This window comes from Gymnogyps californianus, chromosome Z (genome assembly GCF_018139145.2).
Source record: "Gymnogyps californianus isolate 813 chromosome Z, ASM1813914v2, whole genome shotgun sequence".
NCBI classification, from domain to species: domain Eukaryota; kingdom Metazoa; phylum Chordata; class Aves; order Accipitriformes; family Cathartidae; genus Gymnogyps; species Gymnogyps californianus.
Window position 1 is genome coordinate 33,275,033 of NC_059500.1, and position 21,484 is coordinate 33,296,516.

Sequence of the window (21,484 nt, forward strand, 5' to 3'; positions counted from 1 at the left end):
CTGTTGCAGAACTGTTTCTGCATCGTTTTTGCACGTATGTTAGTTTGTACTGGACTGGCTTTTACTACATCGTACAAGTACCAGGCTGAGCAGTGTAAGCATGGTGCAATAACTTAAATAGCAATTTAGAAACACTGCAAATAGGTATCTTCATCTTAGTCTGGAAGTATTTTTAGATGCATGGCCAGAATTTTGAAAGTTGATTTGAGCTTTTTTCTAGCATTAGTCTCATGACAAATTTAAGACTTCTTAACATGTCTTTCATCTTGGGTAAGTTCCCTTTTCTGGTGAACTACATGGTGGCATTTCAACCTTGTGCCAGCAGAAGGTGAGGGGAGGGATGACCAAGGGTTATGCAGATGGATAAGGATTAGAGGGACTGCTTCTATTGACAGTAATGCTGGCTTAAACAACTGCATTAAACCACAATGTGACACTTGATTTAATTTCCTGTTTATTTGAGTATTTACACAGTATAAATATTTTCATGTCTTTTAAGCCTCACTCTTATCGTGTAACAGTCTGAATACTCCTCAGCTGGATCGATAGGAATAATGGCTTTCTATTCATTGTAGTCTCAGATATCTGTAGGTATACACCATATAAATGAACATGGATATTGTAGGAAATGGTTAATTCCATTCCTTGTTTGTTGTTTTCAAAACTAATAGCACAGGCTAGCAATGTATTCCAGTAAAGACTTGATTGGGCCAGCTAGATAGGATTGTTAATCTCTCCAATCAATAGTAAAGAAAAATACTTTGCATGTAGGCATTGGGTACCTAATTCTTAATTCATAGTAGGAACCTGCCAGTATAACCAAGCATTCTTGGTTATAGGTTTTGTAGAGCCTGGTTTTTTTGTCACCAGGATGATGAATGGTTCTGCAACTCTCTTACCTGAAAGTGTAGCTAGGACCTGCTACTTGAAACTAATCTCTATAAATAGAGCTTTTACATGAGTCTTGTGAATATTCTGGTAAATCAGCACTCTTGTGATGGATGACAATGGGAGAAATGCTGATTTTAGAAAAATTATTTTGCTGTTATAAGTATTTCTGTAAACTAGCATAAAGAGTGTTGGAAAACACAAATGACCCTTCTGGGGAGTGTGTGCGCGCATGTGTGTTCACTCTAACCTTTAGAGTGAAACATCCTACCACCAGGTGGAGATCTTACTATTCAAATATTAAAAAAAAAAAAACAACTTCCTGCACTTCCCTGCGAGTTCCATAACAACTTTTGAAAGTTTCTGCTTCATTGAACAGAATAGCTTCTTTTTTTTTCTTACCTCTTCCCCATCTTCCCACACTGAAGTCCAGAAGTGCATGTTGATTACTGCAAGGTAGGATGGGCCTTTCATTGCTGTACTGAAAGACACCAGCCTCAAACTTGTGGAGGGATATGCATTATGCCACTGTATGCAGCAAATGCAAGTTTTTATGGCAATGCTAATTTTTTTCTCCTCTGTCACACAATGTCTGTGAGAGCTCTTGTTCGTGTTAGTTTGGAACTGCATTCAAAATACACCACCTCAACTGTTGTGCTAACTGCCATAATCTATACTAGTCCAGGTGAGAGAAGGCACACTGATGGATTTGGTAAAGGTATCTGACCGCCAAAAAATGAGCTAATTGGCTATATGCAGTGCTATGTGAAATGTGTTGATGTTTTCTGGATGTTGTTAGTTGGGTAATGAGCCATATAAGAAGCAAATGATATTCTAGTTAACTCTGTAGACGTGTTCAACTTGTGATTAAAATTTTGGCAGGTCTTTTTATTACTACTCTTACAGTAATATGTAAAGATTATTCTTAGGTACACTCAGTCCTTTCTGGAGTTGGCAACAGGTATGCATTATCATTATCTGATACTGATCTGTTACACAGTTGACGAGATACAAATTGTATCATCCTGGCAGGTGAAAACTGTTTAACTTACTGCTTGCAACTAGAAAAACACTTTACTGGAAATGTATCTGCTCAAATAGATTCATTCCTGTGAAAACCAGAATAAGAATCTGTTCAGGAAACAAGTGGTTTGACTTGTACAGCACTAGTATTGTATGATGAACACTCTTGAGGCAAGGTATGCATTCCTGTCAGCTGGTCCTGTTCCTATAGAAGTTTGCTTTTCGAGTCTGTTTACAGCAAAAGCAGCAAACCTGTGAACTGCATTCTTTGTTTATAGTGGACAAGTTCATTAATAAACCCCAGTGTAATCAGTTGTAGCCCTGTGGTACAAATTATTTTACACAATGTAGTCAATTGTAGCTCTATGTTACAAATTGCCTTATGCCTCTGACTTCCTTATCCCTGCTGCATATACCTACATCATATTTGCCCAAGCAGACAGCAAAATATAGAAAGAGAAATGAATATGTAAATAATGTAAATACCTTTCTGTTCAACAGATGCTAATCATTCATTTGTCTGCTTCTGTGAAAGAAGCAATTTTAAATGCTGGTCTTAAATTTTCATGGAGAAATTTAACTATCTTATCAGTGTATCATTTTGATACTAATTTGAGGGTTGCTGGAGTGAAAAGCCTGTTTTATGGGGAAACTCCAAATCTGTGAAACGGTGCCTTTTATATTCATACTGCACTATAAGCAGTATAGGTACTTCTAGTAGGGAAAAAAAATGATTGCTGCTTTTGCAGCTATGGTTACGTGGTAATTGGCTATGAAGTATTTTTCTCCAGGCAAAGAAAGTAAGTAGTTGATGGGGAATAAAAGCTTTTAAAGCTCTTGTCTCAAATAGGACAACTAGTACTGATTGGTGATTTTTATAAAGGGAATGGAGGCTATGTATGATGGATATGAATGCTTATTTAGCCTTTGCTGGTATACGGTGGTTAGCCTCAAGGAAACACTGCGACACTTAATTATTTATAATATTCAACTAGATCCATCATAGGATTATGGCAAAAGTGAGCTATTTTATCTCAGGTTTTGCTTAGTGTGCGTTTATTGCTCTGAGTCCTTTGCTGCTCTCCTCTGGTTTCCTTTTATGGGTTTGCATAAATACAGGGCTTGTTCTCTGTGTGATTAACCCTGAAGAAAGAAAAGTTACATTTGGTGGCATCAATAAAGGCACATTTCAGGTTAAGCTGATGGTTTGATAGGATTTTCCTACACTTATCAGTTACCTCTTGGATGTGAATTTTCGTAGCTGATTTGCCTGTTGCATTTTATGAACAGAAAAGATTATTGGCAAGCAAGTCTGACCTCCATAATGTAAGTCACGGAATGAAACTGTAAAGTTGGTTTTCTCTGCAACTGTAGCGTCTTGTTTCTGAAGGTGGTGTGTTTTGTTGTTTGTAATGGGATGTTGTAGATACAATGTCAACATTGATTCTGTATTTTAACAAGTTTTATTGGGAAAGTATTTTGTACACTTAGAGCTGAAGAAAAATCACAATCAGTTCTGTAACGTTTCACCATCAACGGGAGGAAAAAATGTTTTGTAGCATTGCTGCAATGAGGTATAAGTAAATGAGGTGTCAGTAAAAAAACTTAAGAACTGAAAGCAATCGCAAGTACTAACAAACTTGGCAGCTGTTGAGAGATGTAACTCTTGATTTTTTTGAAGAAGCTTTCTTATGTGGAAATGGATGTGGAAATGAAATTTGAAATGTGGAATAACAGCCATGAATTAGTATGCAGTGTGGTGTCATCGTCAGTTACGTTATGTACCATGTACCCATACTGTAGGCTGGCTTGTTTTATGGGCCTGCTGGGTATTTATATTATAAAGCTAGGGGCTTCTGTTGTATGTTTTGCATTGTCTTAATAGTTTTTAAAGATACTTTTGAATACCCCAAACCAGTATTTGGCAGTAAATAGGCAATACTCAATTCTGTTTGCAAGGAAAATGCTTGTTTAATTAACCAGCTGTGTGTTAAATGGAGCTTGATTTCATAAACAATAACAGATGAAGAGCTTAATTATTAACAGTTATTTTTTTAAACTTACCTTCATTTGAAAGGGAGAGCTTTTTTAGCTCTCTTTTAGTGCATAAGTGTTTCTCCCAGTAGCTTTTCATATCTTTCTGATGGTATCCATTGCATCAAAGGCCAGTTGCATATATTGGCCCTGATTCCCTTTATGTACTGAGTTGTGACATTGCCCTGTGTGACTTCCTATTGTGAAACTGATGCAAAGCTGTTTTTAATAAATGAAATGTAAATGACAGTTTGAAGTCTCAGTCTGGCAGAACTATATGGTTGAGTAAAGGGGAAAAAAAAAAAACCAAAACCAACAAACCAAAACCGAAAAACCTGAAGTATCTTTAATCCTACTTTATGCCATGACTTCCTTCCAGTTGAACAGAAGGTTATGGTATTTCTAAATCTTTGATTACATCCTTCTGTATCAGTTTCTTCTGGCCATTGAATGTGCTTTCCCTCCTTCTTCCTAAGTGGTTTATACTGCCGCTTCCTCTGTTTTTTCTCACTGCAATAGGAAGTGAGATGTTGCATAGCTTCCTGCTGTTGCATCTCGTACCTTTTCAGCATTGTCATTTTGTCAAATACCACTGCTTAACCTTACTTTAATTTTGTCTTGTTTGTTGTTTTATGTAATGTGATAGACTAGTCTTGCAGGGAAAAGGCTATGCAGAAGAAGTAAAACTTCCTCACTTTGCATTGCACTCATCATTAATACTGAACTGTAGTGACCTCTGCCTGGGTTTAACTTTATACGCTTAGGACGGCAATCTCTATCATCAGCAAGCAGGGTGTGAAAGGAAGGAACAAAACTGTATTATGTCTGCAGCTTCTTAGAAGGTTTTTTTGGGTGGCTTAAGTTGCTGCTGCTTTTATTACTTGCAGCTTAAAATACTGATTTGAATACTGCTCCTTCTATATAATGGTCCTTCTATATAACTTCTTACATGGAAAAGGAACATAAATGGCAAGGCCAGCTGCATGAGAAGAAAGCATAATGTTGCTGGGAAGGAAATTGAGTGACATTATTTAAAAATAAACAAATAAATAAAAGACCTCCCCCGTCCTTTAATTAGTTAACTTTTATTTTTGCTTTACTGGAAACTCTTTAAGTATAGCAAAGATGTCATTGTACTGCCAGGAGCTTTGCTAGCTGTAGCTACTGCTGCAGTTAATTTTGTCTTTCACATCTATTCAGATCAAAATTAGTATTGCTGCTGTTGTAGAATATTTGCTGGAATGATCCAGTTTTAAAATTGTTAATCGAAATTTGGACTTGGTGTGGCAACAGCCTCAACTAGTGGAAGAAAAAGCCATCCCCGTCAGGAGGAGCCTTCTGTCTGCAAGTCTTTAGTTCAGAACAGAAGTGGGAATAGGAATTAATATCAACCACCTTCCTGTTCTTATGTTTTAGGAAAAACAAGGAAGAATATGAAGTATGCTTTTTTGCATGGGTTTAATGCAAAAGGATAAGTGTGTGACTGGATCTTTTCTGGCATTTTTTTTTCCCAAGAAAATGCATGGGAGACTATTGCTAGTGACTTCACCAGTCAGTTTTGCTGTATTTGTGCATCAAGCAGAGAAACTATAGTAATGTATTTGCCAAACCGGATCATACTTTCTCTCTGGCTGCTTCAGTATGCCTTGTTCAGATTAAATAAGCTGTCTTTAAACAAAAAATGAAATTCGAAATAACATGGATGAGCTGGGCAAAGTTACTATGCTGATCTGTGTGCATATACCTTGCAGCTTGATTTGCATAATTGTTTTCCTAGCTGCTACTTAATTCCGTATCATCCTAGTTTCATGAAACAAAACCAAGAATAGTACTTCCTTAAGAATAACACTTCTTTCGTGGGCCAACTTTTTGTGGTATCTCCCAAAGAAGCAAAAGTAGTAACAGAATTCTGAAGAAAGCCTACCTAAAGCAAATGTGTAAGCATTAAAACACTGACAGTGTCCTGACCCAGGTAGACTCGCTTCATTTCTGTGCCCCTGGCTAGCCGGTTCTCTTTTAACCCAGAACTCTCTGCTTACGTGCATGTTCAGTCTTCTATCCAGACAGTTAGTTGCCTTTGGAAAGAGGGTTTAAAAAAAAAAAAGCACTACAGGTTTTAGGCCATCACAGAGTTTGTGGTATCTATGTCTTAATAATCTTGTATAGTTTTCTCTGAAAGAGAAGCAGGTATTTGCTGCCAAACATATTACCAACCCCTGACCTTATTGTCAGACTAATGAGCATAGATCTACAGGTTCATGATTTTCTTACACGTTTTGGCTTGCTGTCAAACTATTTTATGTCTGAATGAGGCTGTTATTGCTTTATATAGGTAGTTGATTATTATATCCCCATGAAATTGACAGTTACAAAGAATATTGTTAAATAACATGAGTACAGCTAGGCTGGTCCAAAGACAGAATAAAGAAGCTAACAGATTTGGTTTTGTGTACTAAGCTTTTTCTCCCATGGAGTGCACACAACATCAAATAAGCTCTTATCTGATGGTAAACACCCATAATACCTTGAACTATCTGAATTATAAATTATTAGCCTTCTTGCTACGTGTTCCTTTTTATTTTCAGTTCCTGCAAAGTTTGGAAAGCAAAGCACATGGTGGCATTGCTATCTATGCACATTCCTAAAAAAGTCATCTATTCAAAGGGGCTACATATCAATTTCTAATTCTAGCAGTATTTGTTAATGAAATTTTTTGTAGTTCTGTAAAACAAGTCTCTCTACATAAGTGTGTGTCTGAGAGTGAAGAATTGCTGAATGAATGGAGCATAAAAGTAAGGGGAAATAGATAATGCCACCCAGGAATAAAGTCTAGTCTTTACACTCCAAATTCAGTTTGGTCACCGTAGCAGGCTGTGTATTACATTTTTTAAAAAGAGCCTTAGTCTCAATGCTACAATGAGAGGTCAGGGTTTACATACACTCTGCTAAATCTACCTGTCAACCTGAAAATTCTGCAGCTTAAAATAATGCGAATTTTTATGCAAGACAAGTTCCTGCTTCCTAAAACATGTCTAATGATCTCATTCATTATGTATGTAGAGTTTCCCTGACAAAAATAAGTCTTACAATTAGGGTTAAATTCAGCTTGGTGTAAATGCAGACTAAATTGTCTAAGTTTGAATTCACACCAGCAGAATGTGCACTTCAGTGCAGAATGTGGTGCCTAATTTGTTGCTTCTGAGTAGAAAAAGTATTTTCTCTCCTGAGTGCTACGTACCAGAATACTTTTGAGTAGGAATATTATTGCAATTTGTCATTTCTTTCTTTTGCACATGCTAAATTTATTACTGAAGAATTTTCATATTGGAACTTCCCTGCCAAATAGGAAACAGAGAAGATCACTTTCTGATAACTTTGTAGCATTTAAATAATATGCCAATTTGTAGAACTCATTACACACAAATTTTAATAATCCAAAACATTGGATATTTCAAATAAAACAACTGGGGGAATGGCATTGCTGTGCTTTAGGAAGGAAAAAACAGCAGTGGTTACTGTCCAGCTACCTAAAGAAATAATACTGTAGGAAGAGGAAATGATACAAACAAAGCACTTTTTAAACCTGTTTTGCATTGATAATTATCATAGTTTAATATTTTAAACAATAAAAAAGTTTGCATCACTTGATGTAGGTATTAACACGTGTTTGTAGAATTCCATAGAGTATCTGCTAAATAAACAAGTTTGGCAGCTTAGCAAATATCATATGATTGCAGCATCCATGATTTGAATTTAAACAGTGATTTATTCCTCTACAAAGAGTTTGTAAATCAGAATAGCACGCTCCTGGGTTCTGGACGGTGTCTGACCCCAATGAGTTTAAGCAAAATACTTTCAGTGCATGGCCCCTGTGCAGAACTGCCCAAATCAAACGATTGTCTCCTTTGAGTTCCTTTTGAGGGACTGCAGGCCCAACAGGGACTGCTGGTGGGAAGGGACGTTGGCAGACTTTGGGATTAGGAGTATCACCCGCTGATTGGTCCGACGCCATTCGTTGTATAATCTACAGTGATACCTAAAGGATACCTGGGGAGAGAAGAGAGATGCACTGTGTTTAGAGTCACTGCGGTCCTCCAAGGAATCAATTGGTGTTTCGGGGGAAACGCTGTCAAGTGGAACAAAAAGCTAAGCAGCCTAATTGGGCAGGATAAAAATGAGCAAAAAGTGGCAGGCAAAGATGAGACCTAGCATGTAGATGGCTTGTTCCCCAAGTTGCCACAGCAGAGAAGAAAAGCAGCCTTGTGCCCTACTTTCTGCTGTTGCCTACCTCTCATTCCCTTTTTTATAACATGAAAAATCAGACATCCTGCCTCTGTCTTTCCCAAGAACTAGAATTATTGGCAGCCACTTACAATGAGAATGAGTTTGGGGTACTATCATGCTGCAAGTTGTTGAACTAACAAATATTGTAATTGGCTGGATGGTGAAGGCTTTCAGGTAGCTAAGCTGTGTGCAAACACTGACAGGGTTGTATGTTCTACCCTGTAATGCTTTATTGCTGAATGCATCAAATTCAAGATTGCACAGATGCAACAAGGTGAGTGTGAGTCATCTGCCAACATGCGTGTATCTCAGTTTAGACTGTCTGAGGTTTTTTTTACTGTTATCAGCTAACCAATTTCAGCCTTAGTGTGGTTCTGCTAATAGTGAAAGAGAAACGACTGACTGCTACAGATATAGCTTGGCCCTATATTTTTTTAAAATAGTTTACTGCTTATTTTAGTGACAACCAAGTGTAGTGAGAGTTATGTCTATGTAAGATGATGTACATGTGCAGTTTTTAAAAAAACAAACAAACAAAAACCTGTAAACTGGCTTGGGACCTTTTGTGTGAAATGTGCCACATGACAATTATCGTGTTCTTCAGCTGTGGGCAGGAGGGAGCCAGGCAGTGAGCACAGGAGGAACCTTGTCTTGTTAGCTGTTCTGTCTTCATGTGCAGCTGGTCATTTGTCACTGATTTTTATGCACCTGTGCCACTTCTGTAAGTCAATGCTGTTCAGAGAGCAGAGGGTGCTCTCCAGCAAAGGCTGGAGGTAACATGCTTGGTTTGCGCAGATGTGTGGAAGATGCTGCTGACTCTGCAAAGAAGTGGCTGTGCATGCTGCTGTCAAAAGGCTGTGCATGCTTGCTTTCCTACCCCTACAGCAATGACAGGCTGGCTGCCAGTGAGGTATGGAAGGGATATTAAGTAATATACATGCCTATGAATGTAGCCTTCAGAACCCTTTCCTTATTGCAAAAAGGGTGCTTTTAACTAAATAAATCATTTACCTTTCTATAAAATCCTACTAGGGACAAAAAAAGACTTTCTGGGTTTTTTATTAGATCTTTATACAACTGTCTGCTGTTAACGAGGGAAACCTATAGAGCTTTTGTTCACTAAGCCGTTGCCCAAAGACAGCTCTTCCAACAGACGAATTGATTCCCCACCGTTCAATCTCCTCTGCTCCCCCTGAAGGTAAAGCACTCTGCATCTTCATTCCTGTGGAACATCGTATATGAAAGAACATGAGAAATCTCTTTTAAAAAGGCACTGCAGTATCAGCAGAAATCATGCGGGGCGGGGGGGCGGGGGGGGAACCACCTGCAAAGATGAATGCCATGCAAAATGCAGTGACTACTTCAGAGGAGTGAGCTAGTTTAGGTTGAGTTTTCAAGTAGCATCACTGTGAGATTCTTTGAGGAATGGCTGCACTGTTAAGCCAGGCTTTAACTGCTTGTTTGTTTAAGGCATTTCACAGGATATCCTAGTGAAGTTTGACAGCTTGTTTACAATGGGTTCTTGCCTGGAGGCAGTTTCCAAGTGATGTCAGCTACTGAATTTCAGCAGAGCCACTGTTACTCACCCTAAGCTGTTAACACTGGATGCAAAACCCTTGAGATGCTGAACAAAGGCCAGATTTACATTGGTCCTTGGCACACTGAACTCCTTTGTTCGCCTCTTCAATAGGATAGCAAGGGGGGTGTCTATTTTTCTAACTTACTCTGAATTAATTTGGGCTAGCCTTTGTTTTAAACCAGCCATTATGTTATACTGGAAGCTATAGGGCCAAATCCTGTTGTACTCCATGCTGCTACTTGATCTTACAGGAGTCAAGACTACCTGTGTGCAAGAGAAAGCAGAGTGGGGCCCCGAATTGTTAGTTTAAATAGCAATCTCTGTTTTGTGTCTGAAGCTTTCTTCTTGGGAGTAGCAGGCATTTTTTGTGTGTGTACATCAGTTACAGTGATTAAATGCAGAGGAAAAGCAACAGCATTTTATGGAGAACTTGGCTGTTTTAGGGGAAGGGATAAAATAGCTTCTCGGATGCTAAAAATAACATCTCTCCTGTTCTCTGCTCACTGGGATAACTGTGGTGTGTAAATAATCTATATGCCAGCTTTTGCGTCAAGAGAAAATAAGCTGATATATTGGAAGTAAAATTAAGTTTTAGTTTCCTTAATTTTCCCAGGACCTAAAGGAGCATTATATCACATGTTGTGCGTAATTTACCCCACAGCACTCAATATATTCCCTGCAAAGCCATAACTAAGCAAGCAGTACAGGATTCTCCCATTTCTGAAAATTAAAGGGCAGTGCTGAAGCACTTGATGGGGTTAGCACTTCTGCATGTGGGTCCATTTCCTTGCTGCATGGTAAGGGGAGCGTGGAGCCTCCCCAAGGCAAATGCAGGCTGGGGCTTTCCTGCATGACTGATGGGTCTCAGCCTGCTGAGCAGAGTGTGTATGTCTTCCATGTGTAGGGTGCTCAGTGCCATTTGTAAAGTAGTTGCTTTAAATCTCTACCTTGACTTTGCAAATCTGCCCTCTGAGAAAGCATGTGAAAACACTGTCACTCAAGCCTATTGACTTAATCTGCAGATATACTTAAACCTCCTCAAAAGTCTTCTATCCAGAACTAACGCTATGAAGGCACCTTCTGTACTGTGAAGTGAGCCTCAGAGCCCTTGCCACTATGTCTCTCTGCTCTGCCCACTGAAGTAACCCCATGCTGAACAGGAGGGTTACAGTGCCCTGAAAGGCTTCCTGCCTTGCCCTTCCCTGATGAACACAGTGCTTCATTAGCCCATCCACCTTCTGCTGGTCTGAATAATAAATCAGAGTGGAATTACATCTTCAACAATTCAGCGGACATTAAAGATACTGTATTTCAATTAAATCAACAAAGGTGCGCATTTACATCAGGCTCACTATCACCATATTCTCCAAGTGCCAATAACACGTTTCTCTATGCTCTTGAAGGGGTAAAAGTTATAAAGTGAATAGAAGGGATTTTTGCCACTTAAAATGCAAATGCAATAGACGGTGTTAGGGACTAGAGTTGAGATGCTGCAGAAGTCTTAATGAGCAGGGTCAGATACGTCCATGTGTCATGGGTAATTAAATCCAACTACTTAGCCAGACTACCCTTTCCAACTTCCAACCATTTTGGTGCTTGTGAATTATGTATATTAGGTAAATTGGACAGCATTTGGGTTTCTAAGACAGTCATACACAAAGGAAATTTGAATAACCTTCGCTTGAGTACCTGACAGATGTGTCTATACACAGTACTGCAGGAAATACAAGTGCCACCTCACTGCTGGAGTAAATGGCCGTCCTGTCAAAGGGGAATGCTGCTGCTGCTTCACAGAAAATGGAAGCAGAAACAACAAAAACTGCAGGAGGCTGAGACAAAAATCTGAGCTTTCCATACTGTTGTGCACTGCTAAAATTAGCCTGCAGTCCTCTATGGATGAGACAGGGTTTCACTGTTATGAATGAAGTAAATGAGATGTTACCTTTCATAGCTTTCTTGGAGCTCATAGTGTGGGGTTTTTGTGTTTCCTCCCACCTCCCCTTTTCCAAGCTTACTCTGGGCTCAGCATAGGTGTTTCTTGCTGTGGGCTAGCTCTACTAATGCAGTTCTTAAAGTGCCACCTCCTCAGCAGCTTATACTGATCAAAAACTGCTGGAAGATGTCATCCATACAGTGTGGCCATATCTGCTGAGGGGGACAGCTGGATGCTGGCCCTGTGGGATTAGTGGCTGTGCCAGCACCATAGGCAGGATGGTCTCGTCCCCACTTAGGGCAGCACAGGCTCAGATGAGCTTTTCCTCTTACAGCAGCACAGCCTTGCACTATCGCACAAGCATTACCCTGTTAATGTGAATGCACCCTGTCTGCATCCACTGTTCTGTTATCCTTCTACCACCAGAGCTAGAGGTGTGAAATGTCAAACTCAACAGCAACCTGGGGTTTTCAGTGAACTGCTACACCATGGCTTCATAAACACTTATTTTGGCAGCTGTCCTCCGGGTTCCCTTCATTTCTGCTGGGCCAACTGTTTGTTGGTGCGCTGTGGTCAGGAACTGATCTCAGTTTAACAACTTGGCACAAAACAAGAGGCTTTTAGGATGGATTGGCACGCAAGTGACAGCACACCTGGATGCAGGATGGGAATAAGACAGCCATTTAATCAGCACTGCAAAGGCAGCTACATTTCTACAGACCTGGGTGTGTGTTCTGCCGCGAACTTCCCACAGCGCCACGAGCACGAAGAATGGGGAAAGAATGGGATGCAACCACATCCAAGGCTTTTGAATTGTAAAATTGGCCAGATGTTGGATTAGAATAAAATCTGAATCCTCTGTGGCAGCCAGGTTGTTCACCTAAAGCTTTTCTGTGCACTGTGCCTTCACCTTTTGCACATATCTTTGATGAAACTCCCTCCTGTAGCATCTGTCTTGAACTGCTCCATGTTACTTCCTTGTCTCCCTCTTGCTATCCCCTCTGGTGTCTGGGATTTGGGAATTACTGACCCCAAAGGCAAACTGTCTTTCTGGGTTTCCAGACAACTTGAATGGTGTGGAACTGAGAAGTTTCTTGCAGATGTAACTTAAATTTATCAGTACAGAAGTAAATATAAGCAATGCTTTGTACAATGGTCCACCTGCTCTATAGCACTCTGTGTAATTAATTTTCTGATTTGTTCTTTCCCTTATTCCTGTGAGTTGAATAGAAAATCAATACTTACTAGGGTCCAAAAGAGGTAAATAGTGAAGAGTGCGACAGTGAGTGCAATGAGGCCAACAGCTTCTAGCCTGCTACTAAAGTGCAGATGGTCCACTGCTCCTCGTAGACACAACCAGCCAGAGATGGTTGCCAGTGGAGTGATAAACAAGAAGCACACCATGTCTCCAAAGAGAGTCCGTTTCTCATGCTGGGGGCCTGGGTTCCTCAGCCACTGCAGGCAAAACGCAGACAAAGCAAGTGTCAGCACAGGGAGGATGTTTTACCCGAGATGAGCTGCTCGCTTGCAAAACACAGACCTACCCCTTTGAGGAGGGAACCTGGACCACACGCGGGATGCAGGATGTGGCTTTGCCTGTCCCTACAGAGCTCCCACCTGAACTCCTCCTGCTCTCTGCCTGCTGATGCGCACCTCTAGCCATACGTACCTACTGCATCATTTATTCAGCTGTAGTAAAAGCTGCCTTGAGAAGGGGAAGTGTTTTGCATAGTGCAGCCCCTGGCATTCGGCTGCTGAACTGTTTGAGAAACTCCCTTCTTAATGTGGAAAGAATCACACACTCTCCAACTCAAGAGTGCAGGAAATGTTTGTTAGTATTTTGTATGCTATTTTAAGACTTTTTTTTTTTTTGCATTCTGCCTGTAATATTGGCAAAGCCATTTTCAACTTGCTTTCAGATATCAGCATGCGAGAATGCACACAAGGTTACTTTTATTAAGAGGATATTAATCTTGCAAAACAGAGTGCCTGAAAGTCAACTGCTGAAGTGAAGGTTAAACAGTTATCAAGCCCACACGCTCGTTTCTATAAACAGGATTTTAGATAGCAGAGGTGAAAGAAGTTCAGCCTACAACAGTACACTGAGACCTTTTAATAAAAAAACTTCATCACTCAAGTCAATATTTGAACAGGAAGACTACTAAGCCCTGCAATTTTTGCCAATGTAAGCTGTAGGATTTGGTCAAAACTGCTCTGCAGCATCTTTTTATTTTTTTTGTTCTTTGAGCATATAACCGTATGCACGGTACTACCAAGGATAGGAAATATTTCTTACTGTGGCACCTGGGAACCCCAACCAGCCTGGGAACTGTACGTATTACCCTAGCCACCGAGGGCAAACACACCACGTACGACACAGGACTGTGTCTGCCCCAGAGTCCACGATCTAAGCAGAGGAGTCAAAGCCATGAATGAGCAGTAGAGGTGGAGTGAGCTGTCATAACCCCAGCTGCCTGTGCGGCCGGAGCTGGGCACAGGGCAGGCTATCAATTCCCAGTCTGGCACGTCCCTCCCAGGCCCCCAACTCTTGAGTGCGGAGGCCATGCTGAAGGCAAGGCAAGTCATGCTTCTCCAGGGAGCTATTGCATTATCTGTCATCAGCGCAACAAGAAACCAAAGCCACTGCAGCTCTGTGCCAGCGGACATGGATAAGGCTCCTGCATCCTTAAACTGTTCGGCCCTCTCATTCCTCCCAGCGTATTATACGTGGCAGTAGAAGTCCTGTCTCTTTAGCTCCAGAAACTAAGGTTGAGGAGGCAACTTCATCCCTTCACCAGTTAATGTCCTTTATTCCCAGCCACCTCTGGTTTTTTTCTTCCCTATTACAGTGCTACAGCAATGCCCCAGAGGAGCAGCAGGACTCAAGAGTTTTGACAAGAGAGGGCAAGGCGAAGAGCATTGTGCACGCTAATGAATATTTCTCATCTAGGTATCCTACCCCTCTATTATTTTCAGGCCCTGCTTCATCTTTTCCCACTTTGCTCACACCATAAAAACATAGAGCATTTATCTCTCCATCTTCATATGGGGTAAAACAACAGTCAAGAAATTGAGTGCAACCAGGAACAGGTAGTCACTAAGCTGGCACTAGCAGAAAGACACAAATCAGTAGACAAGTTTGCCTCAGTCTCACCATCTCTCAGATGGAAACAATAAATTACCTACTTCACAGGATTTTTGTGAGGTTTAACTGCAGCAGAGTAACTCAGCAGCCTAAGATCCGTTTTCATGTATGACTCAGGAATTTAGGAGAACACAAAAACATGTGCATAAACATTTTTTGCAGGATGTAGGCTTTTAATTTGCTTGAATACTTTTAAAATCCTAAGGAAGTGGGAAGTGCTTCATAACTGCTATGTACTACTATAAGCAAGAAGTTGTAAGGGAAGATGCTAGTTAAAGAGGGAGACTCCATATTGGTTTTTTCCTTTTCACGCAGTGTCTTAAGCTAAAGATTATTTAAAATACCAGAATACTGGGTGTGGTGGGTTCACCCCAACCAGCAGCTAAGCACCCACACAGCTGCTTACTCACCCCCACACCCCATCAGTGTGGGAGAGAGAACAGGAAGAGGCTGTAAGCAAAGCTTGCTTCAGTAGAGCTTGTACAAAATAAGGAGACATACATTTACATTTGAACGCTTTTTATTTTATTGTAACTTTATAGAGAATGCTATAAAGTCATGTGTGAAAGGCTCATACCACTTTCCTTGGAGCTTTCATTCCATTTACTTAAAAACACCCCCAAGGGTGTGTGCATAACAGTTCCAGGCTATATTTGGTTGCTTCTAGACAGGACTGATTGCAACCTTCACCTTGTTCAATTTCCACAAATCCCAGTAATGCAAAACCACCAGGAAAACGAGAGGAACTGAAAGCGCCTGGTAGCGGAGATTCTGCTTTTAAAGGTGACTGTGAAAAGGTTTTGTGAAAAGTATTTGTTTAAAAGGTGACCCACAAGAGAATTGCTGAGCACCTGCACTTCTCCTTGATCTCAATGGGAATTGCAGGTGTTCACTACTTTCCCAGGGCAGACCTTAAAATGCCAGTATCTCGTCTCAGTGCTATGTGGTGACTGTCCCTCCTGTAAGTGGGCGGTGAAGAATGCACTGCAATACTTCAGAGTCCATTTAGTGGAGGCTGCGTCCTCAAATCGCAGTCTGTTGTGATCCCTTTGGCATCCATGCAGCTCAGCTAGTGCAAGAAATATTGTTTATTGATCTGAGTGAGAAGGACGAACAGCAAGAATACATACATACGTGCAAGGAAGCACACACATTAAGGCATGTGTTATCGTCTCTGCCCTATGACTTTCATGAGACATGGTACAATGCACTTGAATTAAGACAGCATTTTATGGTGTGCCACCTAACTTGACTGAAAGTTTGAGCAGACAAAAATGGTGTGAGACTGCTTCACAGGCTGATGGCTCCCCACACCTTAGGTCTTGTCTGACCCATATGAACAAAGAATCAAATCCAAGCAATTCAAATATTAGATGAGTCTAGGACAGACAAGAGCAGTATTAAATAATAAATAAAACCCCCAGCATTCTACCGTCTAACCTTAAAAGCTGGAGAAATTTCATTAGCTAGTTCTGAAGTGGAAGTCAAGAGCAACAAATAAGTAATTTCAATGGTTGTATGGATTTCAGTCACAGCACGTATTTTTCTCCTGAAGCAGTGCACACGTGTTTCTAAATCTGCTTCTGTTTAGATTCTAGGTTTCAGTCTTTTGTTTTGGAAATGTGCACTGTCAAGTTACTTTAGAGCTAAAAAGCCAAGTCAGCAAATCCTTTTGTGAAACTGAAACCCACACAACGATCCCAACAAAGTGTTTAGCTGATTAATTAGCATGGCAGTACAGTAGAGACTACCCTGCTGGCAAAAAACTAGATATAAGGCCAGATGCAACTGTCAGATCTGCACTATGATACTCTGAAATCTGTCCGATTAAAATGTGTCAATGTGCTCAATTACTTCTGCAATAAATTGAGACTTTCACAGTAATAATTTCCATTTGGGAGGGGAGGGGGGAAGAGGTCATAAAAAGGGTCATGTTTGAAGCAAAATGCTGGCCTGCCTGGCAAAGCAATATCTTATTGAGTGCTATCTTAAAGTGAACAGTGATTCCTGTTCCTGATACACAGGTGGAGAGCCACAGTAACAACACACGAATTGACTTCAGCAATGGCAGCAAGCACAAATTCAAGAACAGATAAGCGCAGCGCCTGATGCACAACCCAATATTGGCTCATGACTGACACAAGGAAAGAAACTCTGTGCCTGGAGACTAATAAACACCTGACGAGAATCCAGCCGCTCGAAGAAACGTGGAGTCCCACCTCGTCCCTCACAGTGATACATACCAAATGGGGTCTGCTCAGAAGCAAAACACCCCCCAAACCCTGAGCTAACGGCTGTGGCTGCATGATACCTCTCTGCTCCCCCAGCTGTCCATGCCATCCCTTTGGCAGTGGGTGCTGCTGCCACGGTCACATGGACCACACGCACTGCTCCAGCACAGGGGCCCTCCGCTCAGCCAAGCTCAGCTAAACAGGGCAGGTGTTGCTGAAATGACTCAGACCATCCTTCTGCCAGGGAACGGGCACTCCCCAAAGGGCAGCCGCAGCAATCGGTCTGGGCAGGACAACATCTTCGGCCATGCGTCTCTTTGCCCAGCAAACATGTGCTTAAGCCTGCAGGCAGTGGCAAAAGCTCCTCTGAGATACACTGGTGATCTCCTCATGTGCTCAGACAGAATCGCTTCAACTGGAAAACAGGAAGGGCATCAAGAAAATGGCAAGCCCGCACCACAAGAGGGTATTTTAAAAGTTTGACTCACTTCTCCCAGCAAAGTCACGCTCTAAATGCATCTTGGGTATGGCCAAAAGAAGGGAGAACTGAAGGGGGACATCGGTGAAGGAGTAGTGCTTCTTAAGCTAATAGACAATGTTGGCTTAAGAATGAATGGATAATAGTTGGCCATAAATAAATATAGGGTAAGAATCAGAAAAAAATTCCTAGCCTTCAGAGGATCCAGCTTTGGAACAGCCTCCCGAGAAGAGCGGTATAGGCTAAAACCCCCAAAGCTGACACAGTTTTATGAAGAAACTCGCTTACGTTTTGAAAGGGATTTTTGATGTACTGCATTTGACGTGAGAAAACACTGTTAACACACCTGAGACTCCTTCACCTCACACGCTGACATGTGTAATACACATACAAGGATTTGTTGCAGTTACTTCACAAAGCAGAGTTGAATTTAAATTAATATATGCCCTAGAAAGATTAAACTGAGTCCTTGACCTTCATCAGAGGGTCTCGGTCTCCATTCTTCCTTCAACTGAATGCAAGCGCTAGTGCTCAGGAACTTAATGTGGATTTGCAACAGTCCCTGGGAGACTAGCGGGTCTATGAGCCCACTACTGGCTTCCAAAATTTTACCTGATACTTAAAACTCCACGCAAAACCAGATCTATGAAACTGTCTGATAATCCCCTTTCAGTGTGAATGTATAGAGATGTTTATCTGACATATTGTCAAATTATCTGAAACTTCAGACTCCTGAGATGAGCGAATGGGCTCAGTTTCCTTTTAACTGGTTTACTTCATCCTGCCTAAGCAAACATAACTGGAGACTGGAGAACTGCTCATCTGAAAGGCGAGACAGGCTGAGGCACCCGCACAACGTGCCAGCAAAGTGAAGCCTTACATTTGGAGAAGGAAATCGTCAGAACAAGCAGCAACCGAGGACCAGAACACCATGGACAGGCTCAGACTGAGAATTCATCTAACCTAACCAAAATGAGCTGCCAGCAGAAAACTGCTGTAAAACACCTCCACAAGTTTGAGCTGCTTCACCATTGCCAAAGGCCAAATCCTGGAAGCACGCACCTCCATAGGTCTAACTTCAATTAGATGACTCACAAATGCTAAGTAAAGTATGTGCATAGTGTTTTCCAGATCAGATTGTAAGGCTACAACCTGTTTCTACTGGGAAGCCCTTTCTAGTTCACTACATTTTCCTTGGAAAATTGATTTTACATAAATGTTGCTGGAGTTATACCAGCACCGAATAAGATTCCACAGAGTATGAAGAAAATCTACCACACTGCTTTTTAGTTAAAGGTGTTTAAATAGTTATCACATATGAAGCTGGGGGAGAAGACAGGAATGAATTGTCTTCCCTAAATGTGTTTCCTTTTGAGATAAAAATAGCTTATTACACATCAAACATATCAGTTCAATTTGTTCTTTTCACACTGATAGCTCTGCAGTGAATCTTGATGAAAGCAGTCTGTACACAAGCAAAACTGCTAGCAATTATTGTAATTTCTGGTTTCGTGCCAGCAGTGACCAATGGGAGCATTTTGCCTTGGGGTTTAAACAAAGAAAGACTGATATTGCCTGGTTTTTTAGACTGTTTCTCTTGAATGAAGGACATTTTTAAAGACCAGGGGGACCATTTATTGACAAAAAAAAAAAAAAATTACACCTGAACAGTTTTGTTCAAATACTTTTTTACTTGAAAAAACTGTTTTAACCTTTTTCAGTGAAATGTTTTGAAATTAAGCTTAACTACATGTAACTCAAAATAAAGTCTCCCAGACCAGAATGGTATGTATGTTAGGTTTCAGTGCAACGAAACATTTCGAGTGACTCAAAACTTTTCTAGGTTAATGTTTTGCCAAGGAAAACAAACATTTGACAGTTACTTTTCAGTTGAAAAAATATTTATAATTCAGTTTTTGGGTTTCTTGCTCAGATCAAACATTCAGTTACTGGCATAGTATTATTGTCTTCAGTCGGTGCTTTTAGACAGGCCATGGTGACAGCTCACAGAGATGTTCCTTTGGTCCCAGAGACAGAGGCCTGTCTATTTGACAGCTAGAAACCAAACAATTTGATCTCTGTAACTTTATTATGCTAATGTTATGGCCTCTTTGTAACTGAGTCTGCTCTTATTTAAGTTTAACCCTTATTTTAACTCAAGTTCCATGGAATATTTTAATTGTGGATGTCTGAATGAGCCAAAGCTACTTTTTGAAATAGCAAGTGAATTTCATTTGCATGTGTTTGTAAGTGGAAAGAATATGTTATTTATTATAAGGGTGGTGTATGATACACTTCTAATTTTTTTTGTTTTGTAAAAAGAATAAACCACAGTGCAGATAGGAACCAGCCTTAGGTAGTAGCTAAGGGTAAGGAGAGTACCGCAGGCTGTTGCTATCACACCATAACTGAATTTGCAATCTAGACCTTGGGTAGTTTGCCATCTGAAAAACAGGAGCTTGATATACAATGCTCCACCAAGCAGCGATAATACAGTGGCCAGTAGATGTGGTGTTCAGTTTCTGGATTATACAACTTTAATGTCTAAAAACAGGATTAGTAATTCTCTGATAGTGAAAACAAACAACAGAGCTTGCTGAGTTGTGCTATAAAAATCTATGAAATTTCTTGCTGGTCCAATTAAACAATATTGTGTTCTTTAACATTAGTCTGGCTTACTGCTATTCTGTTCTCCTACTATCCACTTTTAGTTTATATTTCAGGTGATGCTTGTATCAGGTAAAAGATTTCAAGATGTGTCAGGAAAAAAGATTTTGTGGAACTCTGGGAGAAGCAGTATTTCCTTTTATCTGTATGTTTTTCAAAGCTCTCCTTCTATTTTGTATGAATGTATTCCCAATGTATGCATTCAAGAAAATCAATCAACAAAAATCACATTTTGAGTTTTAAATTAAAAGCAAAGCAGATTTGCTATTGGCAACACATATTTCAACACATTGCAAATGTCCTGATCTACAAGCTCAAATATATGGAAACTAAAAACATGATAGATAATAAATGCTTGGTAGCCCCCCAAAAGGACAGGTACAATAAAACTTTTCATCTTAGCACTTTTTTTTTTCCTAGAAAAAGCAAACTTTGACTGGCTCCTATTGGTGGTAGGAAACACTACCAGCAGGACAGAGATGATAACCAGGCAGTTTGGAACTGTATTACAGAATCATCATATCCAAAGAAAAGTCACAAATACAATTATCTAAAAGAAAAATAGTTGTACCTTTGAAAACCCACAGCATCTTCCCTCATCTTGCTAGTCCTTAAAGAGTAGCATTTGGCCTTTTCCAAAGCTGCTTTTTCCTCTCTGATTGTTCAGTTACTTTCTCCTGGGAACTTTCCTCAACATTTTTTGCCCTTGATCACTAGTTCTTTAAATTTAGGAAAGAGCAGTTACAGATGTGATGGTTTGAAGGCACAGTCTGTTCACTGACAAGTAATTTTTGCTATTTTTTTTTTTTTTTTCAGGGGGTGGATTGCTCTTGTTTGCATTCTTGCTGTCAGTACTATGAGAAAGATTTGTGCTTGGGAAAAGTCAACCACTGTAGCAAAACTTTTCTGTAAAGAACATAAAACAACTACTTCGTTTCTCTTTAAAGGAGAGAGAACAGCTTGTTTTGGCCTCTGGATTTTTCCCCAATAGGAATGAACAGAGTATGCTATTCTAGGTGTAAAAAGTGCACCTTGAAGAGGTTATGTTTTCAAAACTATATGTGTTGGGGAGTTTATTATTTATTTTTGTAATACTTTAACTAACTCGGATATACTTCTACTGGAAATCTACATGGCTGCTTCAAACTCTCCCTGTGTGACTTGGGTCTCGGGGGCGGGGGGGGCATTTTTGCAGCTGAAGACAGCCAGGTACAAAAGCATC

At 40.5% G+C, this 21,484-nt stretch overlaps 1 protein-coding gene across 2 annotated transcripts in view; it reads right to left on the bottom strand.

Annotated features, from left to right (window-relative positions):
- Nucleotides 1–7,529: 7,529 nt before the first annotated feature.
- The window catches only part of MARCHF3 (membrane associated ring-CH-type finger 3), a 78,075-nt gene continuing 64,120 nt past the window's right edge, over nucleotides 7,530–21,484 (bottom strand). The window contains exons 5-6 of one of the 2 annotated variants that reach the window (XM_050913260.1): nucleotides 12,987–13,196; nucleotides 7,530–7,992 (exon numbers count right to left, since the gene is read on the bottom strand). In XM_050913260.1, coding sequence (XP_050769217.1) covers nucleotides 7,834–7,992; nucleotides 12,987–13,196 — 369 coding nt within the window. In that variant the 3' untranslated portion in view covers nucleotides 7,530–7,833. Of the gene's footprint in view, nucleotides 7,993–9,396; nucleotides 9,452–12,986; nucleotides 13,197–21,484 lie in introns of those variants that run through there. The other variant, XM_050913262.1, reaches the window with a different exon arrangement.